At 36.1% G+C, this 11,127-nt stretch overlaps 1 protein-coding gene across 5 annotated transcripts in view; it reads left to right on the top strand.

Moving 5' to 3' along the window:
- Positions 1–172: 172 nt before the first annotated feature.
- myo6a (myosin VIa) overlaps positions 173–11,127 on the top strand; it is a 36,354-nt gene continuing 25,399 nt past the window's right edge. For 2 of the 5 annotated variants that reach the window (XM_056764377.1, XM_056764374.1), the window contains exons 1-2: positions 174–351; positions 9,366–9,489. In XM_056764377.1, coding sequence (XP_056620355.1) covers positions 9,373–9,489 — 117 coding nt within the window. In that variant the 5' untranslated portion in view covers positions 174–351; positions 9,366–9,372. Of the gene's footprint in view, positions 352–9,365; positions 9,490–11,127 lie in introns of all 5 variants that reach the window. The other 3 variants (XM_056764376.1, XM_056764378.1, XM_056764375.1) reach the window with 3 other exon arrangements.

The following is an 11,127-nucleotide window of genomic DNA, read 5'->3' as shown; positions in this document are numbered from 1 at the left end:
ACAACCATCTATGTTCAACTATGCAAGTGGAGACGTAACTTTTTTTGTGTTCCACTTAGATCATTTATTCGCTACATTCCCGTTCATTTGTTTGTGTCCACAGTGCAGTCCTGCCCGGTCCAATATGGCGGCGACGTTGACGCACGCTTCATCTGTAAATGCGCCCCTGTGTTTCTTTCCATGGACGCTCGTGACGTCACCACGGAGCGTGGTGGACTTCATCCCAGGAGTCGAAGGCTGATCAACATCCGGGACACCGGGACCGGGAGTCAGTTCATGTGAATGCCCACACATACAGTATATACACACTCACATAAGCGACAGACTGTACGGGCGGAGAGCGCGACGCAGGTGAGTTTCATCTGTACGTCACCTGTACGTGTTTTCACCTTTGTGCTCAGGTCATCCGAACGCGGACTCGTCGTTAGCTTCGCAAAAGAATGCTGTGCAGATTGCGAATGAAAAGAAGAAAGTCGTTTCCAGCATCAGTGTGTTTCTTTTAACGTGTGCTTTTCATTCATTTGACCGTGTTTGTGTGGTTGTAAGAGTGACGCGTGTGGGCACGTATCGCTGTCATCGGCGGATGCGCGAGCTTGCATGTCAAGCTATTGAATCGCATCTTTTCTGGTCTGTTCCTATATGTTAGCTTAAAGTGAATCTCGTCATTGGGCCTTTACATGAGAAATGCATTTACCTTCATATATTTCGCGCTCGCTCAGACCTCATTTACCTTGCAAATATCGGTGTGCTTGTGTAATGCATTCAAATTACAACTCGAGGCGAACTTTTACTTCCAGACTTGTCTTTGGTGTTCTGCTCTGTGCTGTGAGGGATCAGGGATGATATTGACCACATTCACATGTCAAACTAATGCTGTGAACTTTCATCAGATGTATGTTTGAGTTGGTTGTCGTTGCCATTATTTCATTCCGCTGTGTCACAAGAAGCTGTAAAAGTTCCCATAGAGCAAAGGGCGTCTGATTTACACTCACTCGTCCTCAAACGGGTTGACAGTCACACCTGCCGGTGTCTCAGACATCATTTGACCACAAGTGAAAGCAAGCAGATATATTATTCAGCTCTCTGTCTGTCCATTATGAGAGAAATATGAGAAGACCACAGCCTAACATTGTGTGTGTGTGTGTGTGTATCATAGAAACCACAATGACACACCTAACAGGTGGGGCTGCCCATGACTCAATTCTGAAGTTTTAGCTGTGATGAGCGCATTTGGGCATATTGACGTTCAGGTTTTCAGACCATTCACATTTGAAATGTATATGCTGTTTAAATGTATTGTGATGTCATAAAGATTATCTGCAGAGATCATCATAATATGCAAACTCCGTCTAAATTTTCTGTCCCTATTTCCGTGACAAATATTGTGGTTTCCGATCTCACAGGTGTAGTTAGAAAATAAACTCTTGTCAACCCATTCATGTTAATGTTTGAAGCCTTGTATTCTAGACGAAGATGTGGGAAAGGTTGACACTTCTAAGCCTTTCAATAAAAGGAAGCATTACTGAATTGAAGTATAAAAATGCACTTAAATAAAGTTAACACCTCATTAAATGGGTTAAAATATGATGACACACTTCATAGACTCTGTGTTCAGGGTCAGAGTGAAAGCATCGAAACTGAATAGAGGGAAAGAATCTAATAGCTCGCTGCAGGATTTAGGTCTCGGCTTTAAACCTCAGGAGATGTTTTGTTCTTTTTTTAATTTATCAAAGTTTTTTCTCCAGTTTTACTGTGGTTTTTGTAATGAGACCATCCTAAGCAGCACATGTAAACCATGCCTCATGGGCATGACATGTTTATCTATTCCTATCAATACAAAGATAACTCTAATAAGCATTATTTAATGGGATACTCCACCCAAAAATAAGAATTCTGTCATGAATTCCTCAACCTTAAGTTGTTCCAACCCTGTATACATTTCGTTGTTGTCTTGAACACAAAGATAAATATTTAGAAAAATGTTAGCAACTGAGATTTCTGGGGCACCATTGACCACTATATTAGAAAAAATACAATGGTTATGGTGCCCCAGAACTGTTTTTTTTTTTCCTGAATACTCAAAAATATCGAATTTTTGTGTTGAACAGAACAACAAAAATATGATATTTTCTACTGAGGAATGATGCCTCAGAAATCTCAGTTGGTATCATTTTTCCAAATATCTTTCTTTGTGTTCAACAGAACAAATAAATATGTACTGATTTGGAACAACTTGAGATTGAGGAATTGATGACAGAATTTTCATTTTTGGGTGAATTTTTCTTTCTATGTCTTTCTCCTGCCGTTATTTTCTGTGTGTTCAGGTTAACATCATGAACTAAAGCTATTGAAACATGTCTGTTGACATCTAATGAATTGTATGCCTCAATATTATTTGTAAAACTTTGAAATGCTGCCTTTGCAATAAACTGACTGAAGTTCGAGCAGAGACACTAAAATGAATAAATGGAAACAAAAACTAAACTAAACTAGAAGACAAATGAATTAAACCTAGATAGCACCGTAAAAACAAATAATAAAATGACAAAAGCATGTAACAAAATGGCTAAATGAAAGTTATTCTTGGTCACACACTGGGCTGAAAACAGAACAATACTTTAAAAAATATATATTTGATAGTATTCCAATTTATCTTAAGGGATTGCACCTGTTCTTCTATTACGTCTCTTTTAGTTGAACTTCAGGCTTATACCGGTTCAAACTTATTAAGCCATGATTCAACACAATAAACCACAATTACATAACTCTGCTTACCTATGAATGACAAAATATTTGACTTCTATGGTTTTTGACACCGTAACTAAAAGTTGTGCACACCCTAATCAGAGTGGGCCGAGCTTATGATCTTAAGAACACCTGATAGAGCTGTCAGTAATGTCTGAGACAGTCTCCGCCGTATGCCGTCGGGATCACCTCTGAGAAAAGGTGAAGAACACTAAATTAACCCCTTCATACACTGTTGTCTACTTTTTCAAAAACAAGACCTCCTAGACGTGCAGTCCTTTATGCCGTTGGCTGTATTTATTCAGCTCTGACAGCATTCAAATGTTTTCACCCCGGGTGGATGAATGTCATGGCAACTCTTCGTTGCTCGCTGCTGTCGCTCGGTGTGGTTTGAGATTTTCATGACGCAGCTTTCACACACTAATTTCACTGGAGCTTTATGGTTCAAACCGCACGCTGGACAAGCATTAAAACTGCAGCTCATTCAGGAAACAGAGAGCAGTTCCGAGTTTTACACCGTAAGAGATTCAATTATTTCAAATGACATCTTTAAGCATTCTTCACCTCCTTACAAAGTGCATCTGCAAGCTGCCACAAATGTAGTCAAGTTTGCTGGTCATTCGTGCGTCACGTGTGTGTTATAATGTAGAATCGTCTGGCACTGATTAACTTTATACTGCACATAGCCGAGGGCTTTCACATTAGTCGGAGAGTTTGACCTGTAAATGTGGTCAATATTTAAGCCGAGAAAAATCTCCTGGAACCCTCTTCTGCTCATATCAATCTGATCTGAAGGCGAATGTGATGTTTCATGAAAGCGTGTCATATAGTGAACTCCACCTGTTGTGTTGTTGTCATAATACAGCTGACTGCACCTACACTAGATAAACCGGCCCTCTGACTCGCCACATCACTTTCACTGTCTCTGCGTCCCTTTCAACATTTTTCTTTAACCTTTACATAAACACTAATTCTATTTGCGGCTCTCCTGTGTCATTTGTTATGTAAATAAAGAGACAGTCAGCGAAGGATCATCATTTTCTCTTCTAATCCTGACTAAGTTTGGGTTTATTGGTCTGCATTCACAGTCTCGAACTGGGCTGTGATAATATATGGATATGGCGATGTATCGTCGTCATCCTTCTCCGAGCGGAGATAGGACATAAGCAGCACCAAATATTAATATTTTTATTAATTAATCAAACAAGACGCTATATTATTACATCATGGCTTCACTGGGTGGCGCTTAACATGCCAATGTTAGAAACGTGAACAAACTAGTCTGAGAAAGAGTTTAGGATTGCGGGTAACATAAAATATGCTCCATGCATATTTGTGAATAAACAATCACTGCACTGAAAAGTTTTTAATGTTTATTTGATTTAAGCAAAGATGTTATTGTTGTATTGGCTGTTAAATTTAGAAATGTGCCAGTATAAAATGTTTTAAACGTGTCAGTTTACAAAGATAAGCTTTGACTTTAAGCATAGAATGTTTAATTTACTCAAAATATTATTCATGTTGGTAATATGTTGGACTTGAATAAAGAGACAAATGTTGGACTTAACCTTTTCATGGGCATTTTATTTTCATAGTTAGGCAGATATCGTGATGTATCGTTATAGAATTGCCAAACAATATTTTGGTTATCGTAGTATCGTTACATCATGATATTACTGGTATCATGAATCGTATCGTGAGGTACCCTGTGATTCCCACCCCTAGTCTCGAAGAAGAGGGGTTGGTGAATGCATCATTAATGTGAAGATTTAATAATATTATGCGATTATATATTAATAGGGATGTAACGATTCACTGTGAGGCAATTTAAAATCGATTATAATATGTGATGATTCGAGCCGGTTGAGATGTTATTTGAACTGCAATACACGTTTTGAACAGCAGGGGCCGCTGTGTTTACTGCAAAACGTGGATTCGCTGATATTTCTTAAATGTAATATATATATATATATATATATATATATATATATATATGTATATGTAACGTGTAAAGACAAAGTCTTAGTTAGTTTATATTAAATAGAATTTTGTATTGTTCATTTTTTACTTGATTTGGAATTTGTTTTAAAATTGCAGTTAAGTTTTGTTATTTAACATGAGATATATTTTTATTTTACATGAGTTGTGCTGAATTTGATTGAATGAATGAAAGGGCAGTTGTTCATTTCTAATTTGTCTCAACTCGTTTTCTAGAAATAAATCGTATCGTCAGTTCAGTATCGTGAATCGCATCGCAAGCTGATCGAATAGGCATCGCATCCCTTTAGAATAATATAATGATGGTACATGCCAAATATGTATAGCAAGGCGTTTTTTGAGTTCTGCTCTTTTGATGTTTATTCTTTTAATGTGATAATCGTGGAACATCATTTATAAAAGCTTGCTAACTGTTAATGTCCAAACTTGTCTAACAAGGCCTTTCTGGAGTGCTGTCAAAACATAAAGATCATTTCACATGTGAAATGTCTAACATATGTGAGCTCATGCGCATGTATGTTGAATGTGTATTTTGACAGATTACACCGAACATTGTTCTGTGCCTGTAGTGTAATGCGCCATCATTAGGCTTCTGGGAAAATCTAGTGTCAAATAAGAGAGACACAAAGAGAGAGAGCAGCACCAGCTCCTTTTATTCTTGATTCTCACTCTTTTTGATGAGAGAGTGAGAAATAGAGATGGGGGTCAGAAAAGAGAGGGCGAGTGAGAGGCAGTGTGAGAATAGAGAGAGAGAGAAAGGAGGGTAAAAGGAGCCCGTCCAGTATGAGTCGAGATGTGAACAGCAGAAAGTTTTGTGTTGAGTTCGAGTTATTCGACTGCAGGCCCACATCTCTCTCCCACCCGAACAGATCTGAGCTCACTGTCACAGCACACCAGATCATGAAAGGACTTTCTATTGACTGAACAAAAAAAGCTTGTGATAAAAAAGTCCAGCAAATGCTCCGAGTGAATACAAACATGAAGGTAATCTTCATTTACTGCATCTGACATGATCCTTCTTCTCTGAATTCGATCATTACTCACATTATAACATTATTTGATGGTGTGATTGAGGAATCAGATAAAGATCAGACAGATTAGGCTGTGAATGGCTCGACAAATGTAATGCTGTGAGTAGAGTCATCTCATGGATGGAAGTTCATCATGAAGTCTTATTTCTGTAGTGTCACGTGAAATCAGAAGAAGCTGTTTACTCCGCCCACTTATATATGTTGTAGTTTACACGTGTAAATCTTTGTGCTTAATATCCAAACTGTCTGATTCTTGCACACATAGTTTAAATATAGTATAGTAGTCTGTCTCGGACAAGATCGTGTTCAGTCATGTTTAATGATGAATCAATGTTCAGACTTTCATTACTGTAGTACTTTCTTAAAGGGATAGTTCACCCTAAAATAAACATTTTGTCATCATTTACTCACCCTCAGATTGTTCCAAACCTGTGTAAAATACTTTGTTCTGCTAAATACAAAAGAAGATATTTGGAAGAATGTATATTTATTTTTCCCTAGTAAAAGATGACGGAATTTTCCTTTTTGGGTAAAATATTCCACCATGTATTTCATCTAAAACTACTTGAAATGCTTTTTGTTCAGTTTTATGTGTGACTGTGTGAAATGTTTGTGCATGTAGTAGTGTGAAATGAGTTTATAACGGGAAATGATGATACAGCAACACTCAAGTGGAATGATGGGCTGTTTGCACAGATCAAGTAACGCTCAATAAACTTTACAATCGTGACAATAAGTTACTCGGTGAACTTTGGCACATTCTTTGCGTCTCGTGTGCGACCCTCTTTACAGTTTATTTGAAGGCTAATGATATAATCAAGCACAAACCTGGTGTTCTTTAAATTCTTGAACGGGTCGGGATGCTTTGCCAAGCTCTTAGTCTGCGTGTTTAAAACATATTTTACAGGCAGGTTTTGTTGCACCGCATCGTGCCTCTTATCTCAGTGATCTTCTCGTGTTTAGTTTCAAAGTAAGGTTGGTAAATGGCATACAACATCAGGTGCATAAAGACGACCTCTTTAGATTCTGCGACACTATTTCCTCGATCAGCACCTGGGTGTGTGCCAACTGCATGAGCACTTACTCCTGACGTGACCACTATAACTAAACTTGATTATAAGGATTGATATGTAGTTTGTCATAGGAACTCGAACAGGGCTTAAATATTTTCGTAAACTAAACAAATAATATTACTTTTGGAATTGATATTTCACTGCATGTGCTTGGCGTGCCGTTGATTTCCTTTCAGCGTGCCAATAGTGGCGCAAGGCGTGCCTTAGGTGGCCGACCCCTGTCGTAACACATCTCGATTTTTCTGAGTGCATCATACATTTATATATAAAAAGGTTGATTTATGTTTAGAAACACATCTGCCAGTACACTTCAACTGTCTAACAGGTTAATAGATTACTTTATATTTTTAGTAAAAAACTTAAGCTCCACTTTTCTTTTTCATTACCCGCACAGTTTTCCACATTTAAAAAATGTTACATGTATAATTTTATATTAAAATATACTAGGGTTGAAGCTAACGATTATTTTAGCATTCGAGTATTCTACAGATTTTTCCATCGATTAATCGGGTATTCAGATTATAAATACTCTTCCTTTATTTAAGAGCGTTACTAAATATACAGAAAATAAGACGGGTCTCTTAAAATGAACAACTCATTAATTTTTTATTGCTGAAATTGCATACAATAATATCTATGAAAGTAAACCCATTTAATACATTACATTGCCGTATTACATTGAAAATGCAATATAATACAAATGTATAAATAAGAAACTAATAATGGAAAAAATTATTTCAAAAGTGAACAACTAACTTCAGCTGATGCATGATGCCTTTAGTTTATCTTGATTAGTTTAGTTTGAATTAAATTGTAATATTTTTGTCCACATAAAATACCTTTATATTTTGCCATGTTGTAGAATAAAGCATATTTTTTAATTGTCTGTTTCTTCATTCAAACAATAAAATATTTGTGAAATAAACTCTCAGAGCAACTCTGGAGATGAAGTTCATGAGTTCAATTCTTCATAAAGTGCAGACAAACTCATGAGCGACACGCATGTAGCACGTTAAACTGTTCCGTTTATTCACTCAGACATACAGAACAGACCGATGGCATGTGTAGCATTCACTAGTCCACAACTAGCAAAATATACAAAAACTTTGTAAAATAACAGTTCATAACAGTGTGTCTCACGATGAATGTGTGAGATTTGAGAGCCCTGTAACATGTATAGAGTTCAGCGGGCTGTGCGTTAGTAATAACGGTCCGTGGGGAAACGCAGAGCTCCGTGTGTACTATAGTTGAATGGATTAAACAAAGCGTGTAGGCAACAAAAATTGCTTCAATGATTTTTTGTATTAAATTTATTTGAGTCACTCGAGGAATCGTTTCAGCCCTAAAATATACTTCATTAATGTCTTATTATAAATGATGAATAATAACTTGCTTTAGCATCATGGCTTCGCTTTTTTTTGCAAAATGGGATTGACAGCTTTATAGGGGTCATATGACATGGCTAAAACTAATATTATGGTTTGTTTTAGATGCAATGCAATGTGTATACACGATTTATGGTTTAAAAGCGCTGTATTTTCCACATACTGTGCATGTTTGTATCTTCTCTTTGCTCCGCCTCTCTGAAACAAGCATATTTTTAACAAAGCTCATGGATCTGAAAAGCGAGGTGTGCTATGATTGGCCAGTTAACCAGTGAGTAGTGATTGGTCGAATACTACAAGCGTGTGACAGAAATGAAACGCCTCTTGTGATTCTGGATAAAGTCATTTTCAGTTTTTATATTTTGATGTGAATGTGACGTTTCAGCTCTACATTTACATTTAGTCATTTAGCAGACGCTTTTATTCAAAGTGACTTATACAGAGTCCTACAGGAGCAACAACACAATAGGTGCTAATACCAAGTTACTGGTTTCAACAAAAGCCAGAACAATACCTGTTGAGAGAAAGAGAGAGGGTAAGTTTTGCTCTAGTGTGAAGACGTGACGTGGCTTATAGATCTTGTCAGACAGGTCACACCTAACATATATAACTAAACCAAACCTTAAATCTGAAATGACAAGAATGTCAAATTGGCATCGCTCAGCTGAGAAGAAATGTTATGAGTTGTTATGATGTTTTTGTGTTGTATAATACAAGACTTCCCTTCATCTACTCAGACATTTAGTTTTGCATTATTTATTATTTAACAAATAATTGGAGAAATATAAAGATTTTTGTTATTTGTATAATATTGTCATGTGTTGTATGTCATATTATTACATATCAGGCATTTAAAAAATTCTGTAAATCTGTGATTTATTTTGTTCCAAAGTTGAATTTATTGGAGTTTCAAGTAATTTTACTTTTATTGTCATTTAAAAAGTTTTGTAATAATTGTACAAGCTGCTCAGTCAGTGTAAAACGTCCTTATAACGTTATTTTCTTTTTTTAAGTTATTATAGTCACTGGTTTTATTGACAGTTGTTTTTCTTTCTTTCTTTTCATTGCCCTCCTCTTTCTTGTTCAATCTGTGTCATTCTTTTAAATGATCATTGATTTGTTTTATTCCTCAGCAGTGAAATGGATGATGGGAAGCCGGTGTGGGCGCCCCACCCTACAGATGGGTTTCAACTGGGGAGGATTACAGACATCAGTACCAACAGTCTGACCATTGAACCGCTCAACCAGAGAGGAAAGGTAAGAAACAGCACACACAAATGTTTCATGCGGCAAAGCGACTAAGCAAGTTAGTTCGAAATAAAAAGTTGTAGGTTAATGACATAAACAATGAACAGTCTGTCTTTAGACTTCTCAAGGGCCATTGTCCTGTAGAGTTAAGCTCAAATAAAAGTCTTCAAGAATACTTGAAGAGTGTGCTTCCAAAATGCGATAAATGCCATTAAAAAAAAACTGGTCGGTATTGAAAAGTCACTCAAATTTACACAAAATGCGATATCCAACATGTCATTCTTTCATGTTTTCTTTCTTTTTTTTCAAACCGCAATATACACCAGTCTCACTTCTATGCAGAATGCGATATATATCAATAATGCGATATAACGCTCAAGCAATCACAGCACACCTTTCCACGCACCGTAATGGCGGCGCTCTGAATACAGTCAGCATCCTAGTTTTCTACTTTGTGTTCAACAAACAAACAAAATTTTGACAGCATTGATGAACCTTTGCTGGTTTCTGCGGTGGGGAAGAAAGTAACCCATGGAAATCTAACCATTTACGTGAGGAGATAATAAGAAAATGAGGCACTTTTTATAGCATTAAAGAGATGACCCGTTGAATTCATTTTAGGAGTGAATGTATTTTTAGTCCAGTGCCTGTATCTAAGATAAGTATTGTATTGAGTTCAGAGGCTGTCAAATGTGGATCAACTCACTTTGATGTATATTTTCAACAGTTTCAATATGAAAAAAACTTTTATAAAGATTCAATGGGTTTATTGCATTTAATAAAAAATGACTTGGATTTGTTGCGTTTGGGGGGGAAATTAACAGTTTTTATAATAAATCTTTTAAAATCAAAATCTGAATTTGAATTTTTTATATAACTAGAACCTAAAGATGCTATGTGAAACCTTGAAACAGAAAATAGTGGTTTTCATCTTGCCACTTTCTTTGTAAAGAAAACTCAAATTAATCAAAATGGATTTATAGCGTTTTGGAACCAAACTCTTCACTTAAAAATATATAATGTATATGTTGAATTAGAGTTGAAATACAATTCTGTAGGAGGTGATTTCACTGCGCCTCATATGAAAATGTCCTTCAGTTCCTTGAGCGCCAAAGTTGCAAGAACACATAAATTTGATTCAACTATAGTAACTGTAGTTTTTGTTGTTTTATTTGTGGTAAAACCAAAGTAACCACTGACTTACTATGGTAAAATGGTTACTACAGTTATCAATACACTATTCTCTGTTGATCTTTTTTCCATTACGCTTCATTTCATTTCATTTAATTGCATTATATTTTATTTCTTTTATTCCCTCACACTCCTTACATTTATTTATTTATAAGCCTAGATTTTAAATGATATTTTTTGTTTCAATAGTTTTTAACCTCATATTTTAGTTTGATCGTATATTGTATTATTATTATTGTCACATTTCAAAGTACTTACAGTAGATAACTGTGTATGTGACAAATAAGAATCTTTTAATATAGCTATGGATAAACTAGGAGAGCGTTGCAAATGTTTATTTATTCTTCATTTCTTGATGTATTGCGGTCATTTCAGTCCAGTGTCTGTTGAATTTCAATCAAATCAAACCTGAGGAGTGAGGTAAAGTCATCCAACAGCAGTGTGCCAAGACACATG

Source organism: Triplophysa dalaica, chromosome 13 (assembly GCF_015846415.1).
Source record: "Triplophysa dalaica isolate WHDGS20190420 chromosome 13, ASM1584641v1, whole genome shotgun sequence".
NCBI lineage: Eukaryota > Metazoa > Chordata > Actinopteri > Cypriniformes > Nemacheilidae > Triplophysa > Triplophysa dalaica.
The sequence above is the reverse complement of the archived record's forward strand: the minus strand, read 5'-3'. Positions and strand labels throughout refer to the sequence as shown.